The 18386-nt window shown below is 37.9% G+C and overlaps 1 protein-coding gene across 14 annotated transcripts in view; it reads right to left on the bottom strand.

Moving 5' to 3' along the window:
- MYCBP2 (MYC binding protein 2) overlaps positions 1-18386 on the bottom strand; it is a 269649-nt gene that overhangs the window by 14219 nt on the left and 237044 nt on the right. For 12 of the 14 annotated variants that reach the window (XR_011569887.1, XM_070800632.1, XM_070800635.1 and 9 more), the window contains 8 exons: positions 16722-16787; positions 15372-15611; positions 14956-15054; positions 6336-6416; positions 5028-5294; positions 3947-4230; positions 2247-2343; positions 273-392 (listed from right to left, as the gene is read on the bottom strand). Coding sequence is in view for 13 of the 14 variants with exons in the window: in XM_070800632.1 (XP_070656733.1) it covers positions 273-392; positions 2247-2343; positions 3947-4230; positions 5028-5294; positions 6336-6416; positions 14956-15054; positions 15372-15611; positions 16722-16787 (1254 nt within the window). In the remaining variant the exon portion in view is untranslated. The remainder of the gene's footprint in view (positions 1-272; positions 393-2246; positions 2344-3946; positions 4231-5027; positions 5295-6335; positions 6417-14955; positions 15055-15371; positions 15612-16721; positions 16788-18386) is intronic. The other 2 variants (XM_070800634.1, XM_070800629.1) reach the window with 1 other exon arrangement.

Here is an 18386-nt window from a genome sequence, read left to right on the forward strand (position 1 = left end):
TTATACAGAGAACTGGTAGCAGCAAAGTCCTACTGTATAGCACAGGGAACTATATTCAATGTCCTGGGATAAACCGTAATGGAAAAAGAGTATGAAAAAGAATATATTTATATGTGAATCGGAGTAGAAATTAACACATTATAAATCAACTCTATTCAATAAAGTAAATTTTTTAAAAAAGTAAATTAAGCTGACTTATTGATTTAAATTTGTTTAAACCTATAAGGAAAAGAACAGGCAACAACAACACAGACCAAATCAAGGAAACCTACCCTAGTCGTTGCAATACACCTCACTGGAGATCTGAATTCCTCCTCCATCTTGGTCAGGGCAATGATGGTTTCCGCAATGGCATTTTTTGTCACTCTTGACCACGCTTCTGACAAATGACCCTAATGACCAAGACAGAATAATGTGATAAGCAACCAGACAGAATCAAAGCAGAAAATTCTATTCTTTTAACATCCCTCACCAAACAGGAAACTTTGCTAGCAGAATTTTAGATCAAAGGACATACTTTAAAAATCCTTCACAACCATATTATAAACTCAACCTCTTATTACTATTTAGATGATTCAAAAGAAAAGTATGTAAAAATTTAGGTTCCCAAGATGGGGAAACAGTAGAAACAGTGTCAGACTATTTTTTTGGGCTCCAAAATCATTGAAGATGGTGATTACAGCCATGAAATTAAAAGATGCTTACTCCTTGGAAGGAAAGTTATGACCAACCTAGACAGCATATTCAAAAGCAGAGACATTACTTTGCCAACAAAGGTTCGGCTAGTCAAGGCTATGGTTTTTCCTGTGGTCATGTATGGATGTGAGAGTAGGACTATGAAGAAGGCTGAGCGCTGAAGAATTGATGCTTTTGAACTGTGGTGTTGGAGAAGAGTCTTGAGAGTCCCTTGGACTGCAAGGAGATCCAACCAGTCCATTCTAAAAGAGATCAGTCCTGGATGTTCATTGGAAGGATTGATGCTGAAGCTGAAACTCCAATACTTTGGCCACCTCATGCAAAGAGTTAACTCACTGGGAAAGACCCTGATGCTGGGAGGGGTTGGGGGCAGGAAGAGAAGGGGACGACAGAGGATGAGATGGCTAGATGGCATCACCGACTCAATGGACATGAGTTTGAGTAAACTCCAGGAGGTGGTGATGGACAGGGAGGCCTGATGTGCTACGATTCATGGGTTTGCAAAGAGTTGGACACGACTGAGCAACTGAACTGAACTGAACTGAACTTTTTTCCTACAGAATTCAAGGGCATTTCACTTTACATTTAGATAAAAACATAACAAATACTAAGGTGTCTATGACTGAGACATTTTGATCAAGAAACCTTGTTATTTAACATAGAACTCATACATCTAAGCTGATTTGCTTTAGAGGAGTATTACTGGAACCCAAGAGCATAAATGGATTTAAATTACAACTACATTAATTTGCTGACTTGATTTTTACTGAAAACCAACATGTCACTACTATAGAATTTTGGTATTCCCAAACATCCTTCCTACATATGTTCATCCAGTGAACATACTCAAAAAGCCTATTTGAGAACTGAAAACATTCTCCATTTCTCCCACTGAGGAAATGTCCATGCTGCTGGAAATGTGATAGAACTTCATTTTTTTCCAGAACATGCTTACTAATCTCATATCCACGTGCTAGCAGTCGTTAAAGGGACAGCTCCAATTTCAATTCCTCTTTCTCCAAAATGCTTGCCATTTACTCCACCTCTCAGGATCTACCATCCACAGTGTCCTGCCCTCTTCGGGCTGGACTCCTGGAAGTACAAGAGCCAGGCACCCTGAGAAGTAATTACCTTTCCTCCACACTCCTGGATCTCCCCACAAAAGTAAAACCTGGACAGCAGTACAGGACATTCAGTAAACCGTGACAACGGAAGACTGAGAAAGCTTCACACTGAAAAAGGTCCTTTCTTGTCTAGAGTCTTGGACTCAGACTGCTTTGTAGGGTTCAAACAGTATACTTTGTTTTTTAAGCTTTAAGTCTTGGAAGACTTACGGAAATATTTCTCAAGCAAATTAATTGGGAAGCTTGAAATGCACACAGTTTACACAAAAGGAAAAATTTTTACCAACTGAAAAGACAAAGGGTGCAACAGTGAACTTACTAAACAGAGCTTGTGAATTAGGCAAAATAACATGAATGTCGTCCTAACAATTCAGTAGAATGATTACGCTACTTGTTTTGTTAATCACGTTTCTACTGGGAACTTACTGCGGCCATATCCTTAACAAGTTTAATGATGATCTCTGAGATCTGGGTAGGAGTGGAGCCCTTCATCCACCAATGACTCTCACCTCGACGGATGTAACTGCAAAGAAAAGTCAGCATTTGTAAACCAATCAGTAGTAGTTACAAATGAATAAGTCAAAAACTTATTTAAAATGATTCAACTGGTTAGGGCATTTTAAAAGAAAATTAATCACAATATTACTCATAATCTATCTCTTCAACTCTAAGAGAGTAGCTATTCTGATATATGTTCCCTTTCAAGTATTTCATTGTTTATTACTATAAACATCAAACATTATTTTTTTGCATGCATCTTTTAGAACAGTACCATTCAAAATAGATCCACAAACTATTTGTTACCAGTCCACATAAAGATAAGAGCTTGCACCAGAATGTCAACTACACGACTAATCTACTACAGTTTAGTTCAGCTCACATTTTTTCCCCTGGCAAGACTATCCAGGTGAAGGAAGTGATACACTTATAACATTCTGGTGCTTAATGTCATGAATTGGCTCTTTCTCTAGCATTATTCCAGATGTCCTTAATCTTCTGCTGTTATACACAATTCTGTATCAAACAGTCCTCTACAATATCTTTGTGTACATGTATGAACATTTTTTGAGAGAAACAGTTCTACAGAAGTAAAACTGGTAGGTCAAAGGATATGCATATTTTAAATAGACTGATGTTATCAAACTGACATCCAAAAAGGTTTTAGCAATTTAGATGTCAGTTATGCGAATGCAAAGATATTTCACTATTGTTTTAATCTACATTTCTCTGACTACCACTGAAGTACCTTTTATTTATTGGCATTGGTAATTTTTTTAACACTTGTAATTATTTTTGGCTGTGTTGGGTCTTGGATGCGGCACATGGACTCTGAGATGTGGCACACAGTCTTCTCTGTCATTGTGGCACGTGGGCTCCAGAGCACATGGGTTTGCAGTTGCTGCTCGCAGGCTCAGTAGTTGCCCAGCGGCATGTGGGATCTTAGCTCCCTGACCAGGGACTGAACCCACGTCCTCTGCATTGGAAGGTGGATTCTTAACTACTGCACCAGCAGGGAAGTCCTGGCATTTGTTAATTTCTCTTCTCTGAACTGACTATTCTTGTCAGAAATCTGTATTGGTTGTTTTTTCATTGATTTGTAGTCATTCTTCTAATATTATGACTAATAATTCATTGCCTACTAACTGTTAAATATTTTTTTCCAAGTCAGTTGTTTGTATTTTAAAAACAAACAACTTTCACTTTTATGTAGCCAAGCCTCTGAGTCTTTTCCCGTTACTTCAGGTTCTGTGTTTTATTTAAGGACGTCTTCTCAAATTGATGATTATAAAAATGTTCTATAATTTGTCCTAGTAGAGTTTAAAAGCAAAAATATGTGAAGTTTCAGTTGATCTCAAGTTTATTGTGAACATGGTGAGAGAGTCTATAGTTTTTTGTTTTGACTTGGGAAGTATTCTAACATCATATGCTCAGCAAATTTTTCTTTCTCCACTAATTTGAAAAGACACTTTTATTATACACAGCATTCTTTTTCATACACAGGTCAGTCATTTATGGCTTCTATTTCTGGTAAATAAGCAAACAAGGTGGAATGTGAAGTGTCTGAAACCTTCAAACAGTAGCTCACTCCGTTCTATTTTTGTACCAAAACAGATGCAGTGACCCACCTGGAATTGAAAATCATCGGGAGGGTGACTGTTGTCACTCCTTTGCCCACGGAGGTACCAGCTGTTCCTGTGATGGTGGTTCCTTTGGCTTTTAGCTGTACTGTGAGTGCTTTGGCAATGCATCCTAGAAACATGTCCAAGATACCTAGCTTATTCCAATCTCCTTTCTCTGTTGAGTGAATAATGTCACTGATATCTGCTGGCGGGAGAGACTTGACTCCTATAATGCTGGCCAGACGGTTAGGGGTCACTTCAGGCAAAACTCGTCTTAGTAAGGAGGTCACCTGGTACGAAAAATAAGAGAATTCTATTTAAAGATTTGGGATTGACATATACACACAGCTATATTTGAAATAGATAACCAACAAGAACCTACTGTATAGCACAGGGAACTCTGCTCAATATTCTGTAATAGCCTAAATGGGAAAATAACTTGAAAAAGAATAGATAACATGTACATGTGACTGAATCTCTTTGCTGTCCACCTGAAACTAACACAACGTTGTTAATCAGCTATACTTCAATTTTTTGAAAAAAGATTCGTGTTTTATTTAAAGTATTCTTTTTTTTTGAGTCCAGCTGCCATTCTATGACTTCAAAAGTTTTGAGGACAGAGAAATGATTTAAGCTTGATTTAATTTCTCATATGACTACCACTCCAGGGCAGCAAGAAAAAAACACATCTCTTACTTGGTCATTATATATTTTACAGTAATAAGGCTGAGTAGCGGAATACTATTTATCACAATAGCACTAAAATGGAACATATTTTGTTCTTCCATATCTCACTATAATGAGTCAAAAAGAAAAACATGGGGTTAAAATACAATCCAAAAATCAAAATATGCTATAACAAACAAACCAACCAACCCCCCCTCCCGCCAAAAAAACACATTGATTCTCTTTGTTAGAATAATTTTTAACAATGTTTCAAACATGTATACCTGTGGCCGATTCATGTTGATGTATGGAAAAAACCATCACAATACTGTAAAGTAACCATCCTCTATATAAAATAAACAAATTAATTAAAAATAGAAAGTAACAAAATAAGCTTCCAGGTAGGAGATGTGCCAGTCACCTGTCTCTGGACGCGTGGGGAGGCAGTGTGGAGCAGAGAGAAGAGGTCCTGGAGTAGAGTCAGCTGCTGGGCCAAGTACTGCCGGCCCACGTTGGAGCCGCTCAAGGCCAGGACCATGGAGAGCAGCTCGAAGCAGTAGGCGTCAGAGGAGGCGTCTTCATCATTGGGCTGGGAATTGGCATTTTCTTTGCTTGATATGGCATGTTCCCATTCCTCGCGGACTCTGGTGGCTTCCATGCGAATGGCCTGGACGATGTGAGCACACACCTGTTCAAGGGCAACATAAAGAAAATGTAAAAGTGTTTATTTGTAAGGTTTAATTAAAAAAATAAAAAAAGGATATTAGTTGATACTCAATTTAATACTCTTCCTTCCAGTTAATTCTCCATCATACCATTCTCTTAACACATCTTAAAAACAATTAAGGAAAACGACAATTAAAAACCTGAGTATTTAAATCAATTAGTATAGAAATGAATGCTATACTGGTTACCAATTCCCCTACCTGTGGTTTAAGACATGAAATGAAAACAAATCACCATATTTAATCACTTCTAAGGCATCTTTTCCCCCATATTTCTATTCATAATGTGATTTGTAATTGATACAATTCATAATTTAATTGGCAGCAATTTTCTTTTTTTTAGTGACAGAAAAAAACAGCACATTTTACAACTGGTAGCTTCTACAAGTCAATAAAATGCTGTTAAAAAGATAAAGCACAAATAAATTTATGTGATTTATTTAAAAAAGACTTAAGGTGTTTAAAGTTAAAATAGTGGGCCAATTTACAACCTAATTCAAAAGTCAGTATTTTATGTGACTTGGAAAGGGCTGATTTTATGTTACTTAGGTATTCCCAAAGTGAATTCCCATTACATGAATGATCTAGTGCTACTATGCCATCTTGTGATAATTAGAAATATCTAACACTGGTTTAGTTAACATTATAACTGCTCAGCAGAATAATTTAAAAAAACAACAACAAACAAAAAAACAAAGGGGAAAGGAACACAGGAAATGTAAATGAAATCTGATATAACTGGGTATTTGACACCAAAATGAAACAATCTACCTGAAAATGAGAAAAACAAAGAGCGGCAAGGTAAGAAAGTTAACATTGATAACAAAGTCTTTAAAGTGATGCAGGTATGCCAACATACTCCTTCCTCTCTAGAAAAAGGCAGACACATTCTGCAGGACCTATAAAAGAGTCAGCATAAAAAAGCCCCCATAAATTTTGGAAAATGCTTTACACCCTAAAAACAAACAAAACTGATGGAGATTGTGAAATGACTATTGACCAACCTGTTTCTGTAGGTTAGTCAGTTTACTCCTGCTGAAGATGATTCCAACCATATGTTCTTTCAGGTCAGCGTCTGATGTTGCCTTTAGATACAAAAGGGGAAGAAAAGGAAGCAGGCTCTTTTAATAAAATTCATATATTCAACATTTTGAAATGTCTTGATAAGTAATTATACAGGTATCTTTACAAGGTGAATTCATTTTAAATTGAGATCTATAACACTAAAAAGAAGGATTAAAAGTTTGAAGAAATCACTATTGGCTAATGTGACCATAAAAAGGACAAAATTTCTGACTTTAAGAAATCCAGAGAAGTTTACTTCATGGATTTCTTTATAATCTAGTCAATTTGTGTCAGTTCGTTTAAATCTATTTCTAAACTGTGAACACTATTAGTTCATATCCTATATTTGGTTATTAGAAGAGCAACTCAGGAAAATGACATTTGGTTAGAAAGGAAGTATCCTAACAACACTCTCTGATAATGGTGGTCTTAAGTTATTCCAACACTGACTGTAAACAAAGAGACCTATCACAAGAAGACATAAGAAGGCTGAAGTTTTATAGTGCCTATCACGTGTAGGACACTGTTTTAAGTGGTAGATAAATATACAAACAGATATAAGTATACATATACACACAACCTTATTTAATCTTCAGAAAGACCCCATAAGGGGTTTGATGTTCTGCCTGCTTTATAGGTAAGAAAACTGAGGCAAAGCACCCTTGTATTAGAATTGAAAATGACTCTTGGTTTCACTTTTCTTAGGATAGAGACAGCCACAAGAGAATGTTGCTCCCACCTTAATAGTGAGAAAAGCTGGTAATCTACAGAACTGTAATTTTTGGGTGCCCACTAGAGAGCTGACATAGGCAACCAGGTGAACTAAAATCTAAATTGACAAATCCATATTGTTGGACACTTCAAATTGTTTCTGTACCTAATACAAGTAAATGAGAAAACAATGAACCTTACCTATCAGCAAGGTTCTTACAGATCTGAACAAAACTATCAACCAACTGAATTAACCACATTTGTAGAACTCTTCAAACAACAACAGCAGAGTTCACATTCGTTTAAGTGCACATGGACATTCGCTAAACTATACCATTACTATGAGCCAGAATTCAGGTCTTAATAGCCTCAAAAGTGATGAAATTATACAACTATATATATATATATACACACACACATTTGACCACAAAGGAATTAAAGTAGAAATTAACAATACAAGGCTATCAGGAAAACTCCCAATATTCAGAAATTAAATAAGACACTTGTAAATTACCCAGAAGTGAAGGATAAATCAAAATCGAAGTCAGAAAATATTTTGAATTGAATGAAATGGAAAAAAACAATACTCAAATCTGTGACACTAAAGCAGTGCTAAGAGGAAAATCACAGCATTACTTATATGAGAAAAGAAAGGCCTCAACTCATCATATTAGGACTTTAAGAAGTCAGAAAAAGAACACACTGAATCCAAAGCTAACAGCTGGAATGATATAATAAAAGAAGATACATCACAATAGAGTCTAAAGATAAGAGTATATTATGAACAACTTATGCCAATAAATCCAGCAACTCAGATGAAATGGGCAAATTACTTGAAAGGCAGAACTACCAAAGCTCACTCAAAAAGAATGGGTAACTGCAGTTTCCTTGGAAAACTAAGGAGAGTAAGTTTGTAGAATAAATTTTGTGTGTGTTTGTGTGCTACATATAGCTAGAATACACATTAACAAATGAGTTCCTTTTAGACAGGGAGATCTTTTAACTTCTTTCATAATTTATTTTGCTTTTTCCTTTTTAAAAGCAGCTGTATTGACACATAGTTCACATACCATATTATTCATTCATTTAAAGTATATAATTTAATGGTTTATATGCATGCACAGATAAGTGCAGCCATCACCACAGTCAATTTTAAAGCATTTTTACCACCCCAAAAAGAAACACTGTGCCACTCAGTTATCACTCCTCTAGCTCATCTTCTTTAAACAAAAATAAAGTACATATAAGGAAACACTGCATATCGATTAATATACACAGCAATATATGGTTATTTTACTGAATAAAAGAAAATGAAAAAAGAGAAATATATAAGAAATCCATTTTGATAAAAATTCTCAATAAACGAGGAACATCCTCAAACTGACTAAGCACAATTACAAAAAATCTACAGTGAAAGACTGAATATTTTCCTTTTCCAATCTAGAAAAGACAAATATATGTGATCTCACGACTTTTATTCAACATGGTAACTGAAGGTATTAGTCAGTAGAATAACACAAGATTGGAAAGAAAGAAGTAAAACTGGCTTTCTTTGAAGACCATATGATTATCTATGAAGAAAAATTCCAAAGTTACTACAAAAGAGCTTCTCAAACTATTAAGTAAATTTAAGACCATGAAAAAAGTGAAAGTGAAAGTCGCTCAGTTGTGTCCGACCCTTTGAGACGCCATGGACTACACAGTGCATGTAATTCTCCAGGCCAGAATATTAGAGCGGGTAACTGTCCCTCCTCCAGGGGATCCTCCCCTCTGGGGACTGAGCCACATTCAGTGTAGGTCTCCCACATTCCAGGCAGATTCTTAACCAGCTCAGACACCAGGGAAGCCCAAGAATACTGAAATGGGTAGCCTATCCCTTCTTCAGTGGATCTTTCCCAACCCAGAAACTGAACCAGGGTTTCCTGCATTGCAGGCAGACTCTTAACCAACTGAGCCATAGGTGTCCCTTAAGAAGACCATAGCATGAAAGTTTAATGCACAAAAGTCAATTGCGTTTTTATGTACTAGAAATGAATAACTGCAAAGTGAAATAAAAAATATTTACAATAGTATCAAAACCACCAAATGCTTAGGGATCAATTTTAAAAAGTGTGTATAAGACATGTACACAGAGCTTAACTATAAAACATTGCTGGCAGAAATTAAAGAAGATCTAAATAAATGGACAGAACTAAATATAATATTCATGGATTTGCTGTTGTTGTTTAGTTGCTAAGTCTTGACTCTTGTGCAACCCCATGGACTGTGACCCACCTGGCTTCTCTGTCCATGGGATTTCCAGACTCAATATTAAGATGTCAATTCTCCCCAAACTGAGCACTTTGGTGCAATTCCAATCAATATTCCAGCAGGCTTAAAAAAAAAAATTTATGTTTTTTTTTTTTTTTTTCTTACTTGAATGAAATCCTTGCTGGGTACAATAATCTGGGCTGTAGGTTATTTTCTTTCATCATTTTAAGTATGTCTTGCCATTCCCTCCTGGCTTGAAGAGTTTCTATTGAAAGATAAGCTGTTATCCTTATGGGAATTCCCTTGTGTGTTATTTGTTGTTTTTCCCTTGCTGCTTTTAATATTTGTTCTTTGTGTTTGATCTTTGTTAATTTGATTAATATGTGTCTTGGGGTGTTTCGCCTTGGGTTTATCCTGTTTGGGATTCTCTGGGTTTCTTGGACTTGGGTGATTATTTCCTTCCCCAGTTTAGGGAAGTTTTCAACTATTATCTCCTCAAGTATTTTCTCATGGTCTTTCTTTTTGTCTTCTTCTTCTGGAACCCCTATGATTCGAATGTTGTAGCGTTTAATACTGTCCTGGAGGTCTCTGAGATTGTCCTCATTTCTTTTAATTCATTTTTCTTTTATTCTCTCTGATTCATTTATTTCTACCATTCTATCTTCTAATTCACTAATCCTATCTTCTACCTCTGTTATTCTACTATTTGTTGCCTCCAGAGTGTTTTTAATTTCATTTATTGCATTATTCATTATATATTGACTCTTTTTTATTTCTTCTAGGTCCTTGTTAAACCTTTCTTGCATCTTCTCAATCCTTGTCTCCAAGCTATTTATCTGTGATTCCATTTTAATTTCAAGATTTTGGATCAATTTCACTATCATTATTCGGAATTCTTTATCAGGTAGATTCCCTATCTCTTCCTCTTTTGTTTGGTTTGGTGGGCATTTATCCTGTTCCTTTACCTGCTGGGTATTCCTCTGTCTCTTCATCTTGTTTAAATTGCTGAGTTTGGGGTGTCCGTTCTGTATTCTGGCAGTTTGTGGAGTTCTCTTTATTGTGGCTTTTCCTCGCTGTGTGTGGGTTTGTACAGGTGGCTTGTCAAGGTTTCCTGGTTAGGGAAGCTTGTGTCGGTGTTCTGATGGGTGGAGCTGTATTTCTTCTCTTTGTTCAGTCGCGCTGTGGGGAGGGAGGGAGGGATGCTGCAAACAAATAACACTGGCGTGCGCTCGCAGTGCCTCAGCCACACTGGGTCTGCCCCCGCTCACGGCGCATGTAGCCTCCCTGCCCACACTGCTCGGGCTCTAGGTTGTTCCGCCGGGAATAATCCGAGGCCAGCCCTGGGTTGCATGTACCTCCCAAGTCCAAGCCGCTCAGGTTCAGGCACTCGGGTAGTCCTCAAAGGCGCAGACTCAGTTGGGCCTGAGTTTTGTGCTCTTCCCAGGTCCGAGCAGCTCAAGTGATGAGGTGTTTGGCGAGCGCCAATGCTGCGACTTATCACCTCCCCGCCACTCGGTTATCTGGGTGTAAAACCGGCGCACCTTCTCAGGCAGATGTTAACCGTCCAGACCCCCAAAAAGTTTTAGTTAGCAAAGAAGCCTGCTTACAGTTTTATAGATAATGTCTCTCTGGGGCTGCGATTGCCCTCTTCCGGCTCTGGCTGCCTGTCACCGGAGGGGGAAGGTCTGCAGCCGGCTATCTCTGTTCAATTCTTTGTTCTGTGCGCGGGCCTGGCGGTCTTAGGTTAGGGCTGGCTTTTCGCGTGGTAGATATCCCACAGTCTGGTTTGCTAGCCCAAATTATTTCGCTCAGATAGTGCTCAGGGTATTGAGGCCAGATTCTTACTCTAAGCGATGCAGCCCGTGCTGCGCCTCCCTGCCCAGCCCCCGCTTGCTAATGGCGCGTGCAGGCGTCTGCGCTGCTTCTCCACTGGGGGAGTTACCGTAGGACTCGCAATCTTCGAGTTTTAATTGTTTATTTATTTTTTCTTCCTGTTATGTTGCCCTCTGTGCTTCCAAAGCTCGGCACAGATTCGGCAGTGAGAAGGTTTCCTGATGTTTGGAAACTTCTCTCTTTTTAAGACTCCCTTCCCGGGACGGAACTCCGTCCCTCCCTCTTTTGTCTCTTTTTTTGTCTTTTATATTTTTTCCTACCTCCTTTCGAAGAGTTGGATTGCTTTTCTGGGTGCCTGATGTCCTCTGCCGGCATTCAGAAGTTGTTTTATGGAATTTACTCGACGTTTAAATGCTCTTTTGATGAATTTGTGGGGGAGAAAGTGTTCTCCCCCTCCTACTCCTCCGCCATCTTGGCTCCTCCCCTCAAAATTTATGTTTTTTGTGGAAGAAGAAGAAATTGATAATCTGCTTTTAAGCTTTATATGGAAATGGAAAGAACCTGGGATAGCCAAAACAACTTTGAAAAAGAACTTGGTTAGAATCTCTCTAAAGCTACAGTAAGGAATGTACTGAATCTCAATATAGCCTGATGTTGGTGTAAGAATGTACATATAGATTAAGGAAACAGAACAGAGTCCAGAAACAGACCTATACATTTCTGGTGGACTGATTCCTGACAAAGGGTAGTCTTTTCAACAAATGGCAGTAAAAGAATCAAATATCTTCACATCAAGAAAAAGAACCTCTACTCTTAATTTACACTGTATAGAAAAACTTGAAATATATATGGTTCTAAATAAAAGAACTAAACTTCTAATGTTTCTAGAAGAAAACAGGAGAAAATCTTCATGGCCTTAGGTAAGACACAAAAATCATGAGTCATTAAAAAAAAAAAGATAAACTGAACTTTATCAAAACTAGAAACTTCTCTCTGAAACATAAGTCACAGACTAGGAGAAAATATTTGAAAATGTATTTTTATCAAACATGTATTTGGTAGAAGACCTATATATATATCCTGAATACATGAAGAAATCTTCCAACCAATAATAACACAAACAGCTCAATATAAAAAATATGGGTAAAAAATCTTAATATACATTTTGGTAAATGTACTACAGAGATGGCAAATAAATACATAAAAATTTGCTCAATATTATTAGTCACTAGTGAAATCCATGTTAAAACTACTACAAGGGGCTTCCCTGGTGGCTCAGTGGTAAAGAATCTGCCTGCTAATACAGGAGACATGGGTTAGATCCCTGGTCTGGGAGGATCCCATATGCCAAAGAGCAACTAAGTCCATGCACCAAAACTACTGAGCCTGTGCTCGAGCCCAGGAACCACAACTACTGAGCCCACATGGTCTAGCATTCATGCTCCACAACAAGAGAAGCCACTGCAATGAGAAGCACGTGCACCTAAGCTCGAGAGTAGCCCCCTGCTCGCTGCAACGATAGAAAAGCCAGGGCAGCAACAAAGATCCAGCACAGCCAAAAATGAATACATGAATAATAAAAATCAGTTAAAAAGTTTAAAAACGCACAAGATACAAGTATACACCTATAAGAATGTATAAAACTAAAAAGAGTGATAGTATCAGGTATTGTCAAGGAGATGTGGAGCAACCGGAAATGCTTTGTTGGTAAAAATGTAAAATGGCTTAATCACTTTGGAAAGAATCTGCAGTTTCCTAGGAAGTTGAACATATACTTATACAGCAATCCTACTCACAGGTATTTACCTAAGAAAAATGAAAACATGTCCATACAAAGATCTGTATGCTAATGTTGACAGCAGTTTTATTAATAACAGCTAAATAGAGGAAACAACACAAACATCTATCAGAAATTTGTGAAAGGATAAATAAACTATGGTAAACTCATACAATGGAATACTCCTCAGCAACCAAAAGAACAAACAACTGATACATATTCTTATACTACCTATAAAAAAATCAGACAAAAAGGCTATTTTCTCTACTGCTCCATTAAATAAAACCTGGGAAGAAGCAATACTATAAAAAGTGAAGTCGTTCAGTCATGTCCAACTCTTTGTGACACCATGGACTGTAGCCTGCCAGGCTCCTCCATCCATGGGAATTTCTAGGCAAGAATACTGGAGTGGGTTGCCATTTCCTTCTCCAGGGGATCTTCCCAAAGCCAGGGATCGAACCTGGGTCTCCTGCATTGCAGGCGGATTCTTTATCGTCCGAGCCACCAGGGGATGGCAATACTATAGGGGCAGAAAACGGGCAGAAAATAGTTCAGTGGTTGCCATGGGGGAGGAATGAGATAAGAGGGCTGAATGCAGAGGAATGACAGGGAAATTCTCGGGGGTGGAGGGGAATATGTTTTAAAAATTGCTTGTGATGGTTTCACCACTGTACACATTGGTCAAAATTCAAAACAAATGATTTTAAAAGGATGATTTTGTATGTAAGTTTTACTTCAAAAATCTGACTTAAAAAAAATGCTTCCCTTAAAAATCACATTATCTCACTGGTATCCAACCACTAGCAAACCTTTCCCACTCATCCCCAATGACTCAGCATACACTCTTCTACTGTTTGGCAAGCCTCTTTAAGGCTCCCATCCTCTCATCCTCTTAATCTAACTTTCATCCATTCTCTTTCAGGTCTAACTCAAAGTCTAATATCCTCCAAGAAGCCTTCTCTGTCCACTCCAGGGACAATAACCTCAACATACTCTGAAATTCTATGACATGTACAATTTTTCACATATTTAATACAGTGATTATATACTAAAGAGTATCCCTGATTATCTGTTTGGGGAGGGAAGGGATGGACTGTGCAAGTTTAAGAACAAAAGGCAAGGTTTTTGAGGGCTTGATACCAGTTCTCAAGGTTGTTCAGCAAACAATTGCCATTTGCTAAAATTCATTTGATTTAATGAGTACTCAGTCTGATAGTTGTCAAAATGTTATTCCAAAAGATGCTGAAAAATAATTACCAGAGTTTATGAAATCCTTTTTTAAAAAAAACAGATTCCAGATAGAAAAATGTGGATGATTTAGTTGCCTCTGTGTCAGAAGGCACAGAGGTAGCTTAGGTAAGTCCTTGAAAATATCTTTCAAAGAACTGGGCAAACTTTGGGAGATGGTGAGGGACAGAGAGGCCTGGAGTGCTGCAGTCCATGGGGTCGCGAAGAGTCGGACATGACCGGGCAACTAAACAACAACAATAAACCAAGTATACAGATAAACCCAACAAGAGGGAAACCAAGAAGAGACACAGAAATTACTACCAAGTTTAGCAGAGGAAATACTTCTTTGTGTCTTCGCCATGAACCTTCTTTATGATTTGCCTTGAACGATCATAAAGAAGGCCCATGGAGAAGGCAGGATTTTTGAGCTGAACTGTGAAGGACAGAGAAGATGGAGGGAAGTGCACAGCATAGTCAACAACGAAGCTGATTTTACAAATGACAACATTTAAACACAACAGCCCAAGGTTTGGAGCAAATTTTGTTGTTACTTAAAATACCAGCTAGATCATACATGAGCAAAAAGTGAGTATCTTCTGATAGTTCCTTTACCTTCTTTCTAATTAAAGTAAAAAATATTAACTGCACAGAAACTAGTATCACATATACATTAAAATACGTAGCAATATATGGATTATTCCACTGAACAAAAGAAAATGGAATAGGGAAATAAATATTTTTAGAATATAAATAAATACATTGTATACTTTTTCCTCTCCTTCAGGTGATGACAAGAGTGCTTTTTCCTCTTGTTCTGGTGTGGGTTCTGCATCTCCAGAGATGAGCTTTCCAAATACCTGGTGAAGAAGACAGGGAGGTGAGAGCAACCTAATGGCAGGAATTAGCACTGTGAAGGCTGGAGGACTCAACAGCTCATTCTGCAGGTTTTATAATGCTATGTTATTCTTACTGTACACCTCTACTTTTCAGAATTATGAATGCAAAATAAAATACAAGAATTTGGGCTATGAGAAGAAAAAAATGGGCCAAACTTGTAGCTAACAATCTCTAATAAACTGAACAAAATACTTTCTTAGGCTCTTGATATTATTACTGAAGTAATACATTTTTTTTTTTTATCCTGTGCTAGAATATGTGTAGTAAGGACACTCACTTGAGATGTAATGAGTCTGAACACTCGCAGAGTCTCAGCTTCACAGTTCCTTTGCTGGGCCACACTGGCTGAGATCTGGCCAGCAATTTTTGTGCTTTCGCCATCCTTCCAGCCCAGGACCTTAACCTGTCGAACTCTCAGTGTATTTTCTGGACCCTTTAATTCAATTTTGATGATGTGATTATCCCCTCCTGGAAGTTCACTTGTTACCCAACCAATGTGCCTGGAATCCAGATCAACCTAGGGGAGCAGAAAAGGGATAGAAACCTGATACAAGTGGATTACTATTTTATTACTGTCCTGGACTTAATAACAGTGGTTACTAGGTCCTAGTGTTAGTAACAGTAAGCTCAAATAACAAATAACTGTACACACAGAAAGTGTATTGGATTATTTCACATTGATTATCTTATTTAAATCTTGTAAAGATAAGCAATACTATAATAGCTGCAGATGAAGAAAGAAAGTTAACACAGATGGCAGGAGTCTAGTAAGTGGTGGAGTTGAGAATTAAAATACAGGTCTGCTTACATTATATGTACTATATGGCTTCCGAGCGCAAGTTACATAAGTGAAACCACTGGAAACAATTTTCATGACTGTACCTATACTGCCTGTAAGTAGAAATACTCATATGATCAGCAATGAAGTCCTGTTTTGTGCATCTTTACATGAAAGCACATTTAAAGCAAGGATTTTAGCTGTGCAGTTAGTTAATATGTTTTACTTTTGAAGAAACATTATATACTATGTAAATTCACATTTGTGATGACTTATTTCAGTATATTTCATTGAGAATCTAACTCTTCTCAAGGATTAAATTTCAGTGTACTGTACAATGGTTTTTGACACTATTCACTCACAAGGGAATGAGTTTATACAGCATCTGTCATAAGCCCAAATAAGACTTGTTTATAGACTAGGTCTGTATATTGACTTTTAACCTGGATATTGCACTGCTGTAAATTGAAAGATTTTCAAGGTACAGGACAATAATCTACATTTAAATCTGAAGTGTGGCTGAATTATAGTGGCATTTGTGAATCGAATCTATGAAGAATTTTAAGGCACCCTGAATCTCTGCAGGGGAGCAGAAGTCAGGGTGGAGGGCTGTAGGCACAGTATACTTACTCATGACTACAGAACATGTAGGAAAATAGTGGGTAAGATGTCTAGAACAGAGACAGTTATAACTATTCCCATACATGGACTATTTGCCAATTTAGTGTTTTGAAAAGAGATGATTTCCTATAATACTGTGGCATGCCAAAATTAGAACTCAACAGTGGAGACTGAGAAGAAGAAATTTCTACCAGGGCAGTAAAAACATTTAATGGCAGTTTTAATTACCTGCTTTATTCTGCACAAATCTTCTACTGCTTTGCCAGTTAAGAAGGTCATTGAGGTGACTTTATTCTAAAATAAACAATTCAAAATAGTTATTATGCCATGTTCCTGGCTCTAGAACGGACAGTGATTTCTTACAGCTTATCAATATCATATCAACTCTTCTGCTTGTCTTTTATAGGCCTTCCAAACTGACTTCATTCCATCTGTCAAACCAATCACAGTTCCTACAACTCCAGTCTTTTTCTTATCCTCACAAACTCCATCTTGAATCACACATTTCAGTCCTTCTCTATGGGCCCTGAGAGAGGAGGCTGGCATTCCCTCTTTTCATCCAAAGTCTAATCATTTAAATTCTGTCTCTATCATGAAGTCTTTCAACAATTCACCTTGCTACTTATGTCCCATTCTTATTACATTATTCTCATTGCTTCTGGTGTAAAAGGGAGGAAGGCAGGTAGCTTAAGCAACAGATACTTGAAAAATCACAGTGCCCCCAGACAGCCATAGGGACTTGGGGGAGGACACATGAGAGTGATGAGTTCTATCCCCTTGAGATCTTTGCCAAATTAGGGAAGGACCATTTAATATATAAAGTACAGTAGCAAAAGAAACTTAATATCTTTAAGTACTGGAAAGAATCATACTGGTACTAGACTCAGAGACCTTAAAATTGAGTACGTTTTAATGCAAGTACATCAAGAAATAGATGGACATATGAATTCCTTGGAGAGTTGTATACTTTTTAAGTGCTATAGGCTGATGCAATTCAAATTAACAAATGCTGTGTTTAAGGCAGTGTGATGGGAAGGCTGGGGGACACAGAGTACACTGTGTGAGTCCTAAGGATGCATATAAATCAGAGGAGGCTTCCTAAGAGAAAAGCTGATGTCAGCGTATCTGTACAAAATGAATATTACACGTGTTGGAGAAGACTCTTGAGAGTCCCTTGGACTGTAAGGAGATCCAACCAGTCCATTCTGAAGGAGATCAGCCCTGGGATTTCTTTGGAAGGAATGATGCTAAAGCTGAAACTCCAATACTTTGGCCACCTCATGCGAAGAGTTAACTTATTGGAAAAGACTCTGATGCTGGGAGGGAATGGGGGCAGGAGGAGAAGGGGACGACAGAGGATTAGATGGCTGGATGGCATCACTGACTCAATGGACGTGAGTCTGGGTGAACTCCGGGACTTGGTGATGGACAGGGAGGCCTGGTGTGCTACGATTCATGGGGTCGCAAAGACTCGGACATGACTGAGCGACTGAACTGAACTGAACTGAACCATGATTATCTCTCCTAAAAGACAAAATGTTAGATTGCAACCACTGTTTTGATGGAAAGTATATTCTAGCTTAAAATATGAATCAAAGATAACACTGCACTGAGCGGTGAGTTCCTGTCAGAAAAATGTTATGATTTCTTACACTTGACTTTCAAGTAAGATAAAGTAGTTGTACCAATTGAACTCTTGGGTCTCAAGAGGTGATAAGCTAGTGATATAGTAGCTAAGCCTTTTCTTATTCAATCTGTGCTGATGGACAGAAGTTGGGGTGACTGCAGACAGCAAGGAATGCTCTGACTGTAGACTGAACTTCTGTGGTTGGCATTCTCCATTCAGGTCATCTGAGATCCAAACCCACCACTTTGACTCTCCCCGGGAAAGGA

Source organism: Bos indicus, chromosome 12, assembly GCF_029378745.1.
Source record: "Bos indicus isolate NIAB-ARS_2022 breed Sahiwal x Tharparkar chromosome 12, NIAB-ARS_B.indTharparkar_mat_pri_1.0, whole genome shotgun sequence".
Classification (NCBI taxonomy): domain Eukaryota; kingdom Metazoa; phylum Chordata; class Mammalia; order Artiodactyla; family Bovidae; genus Bos; species Bos indicus.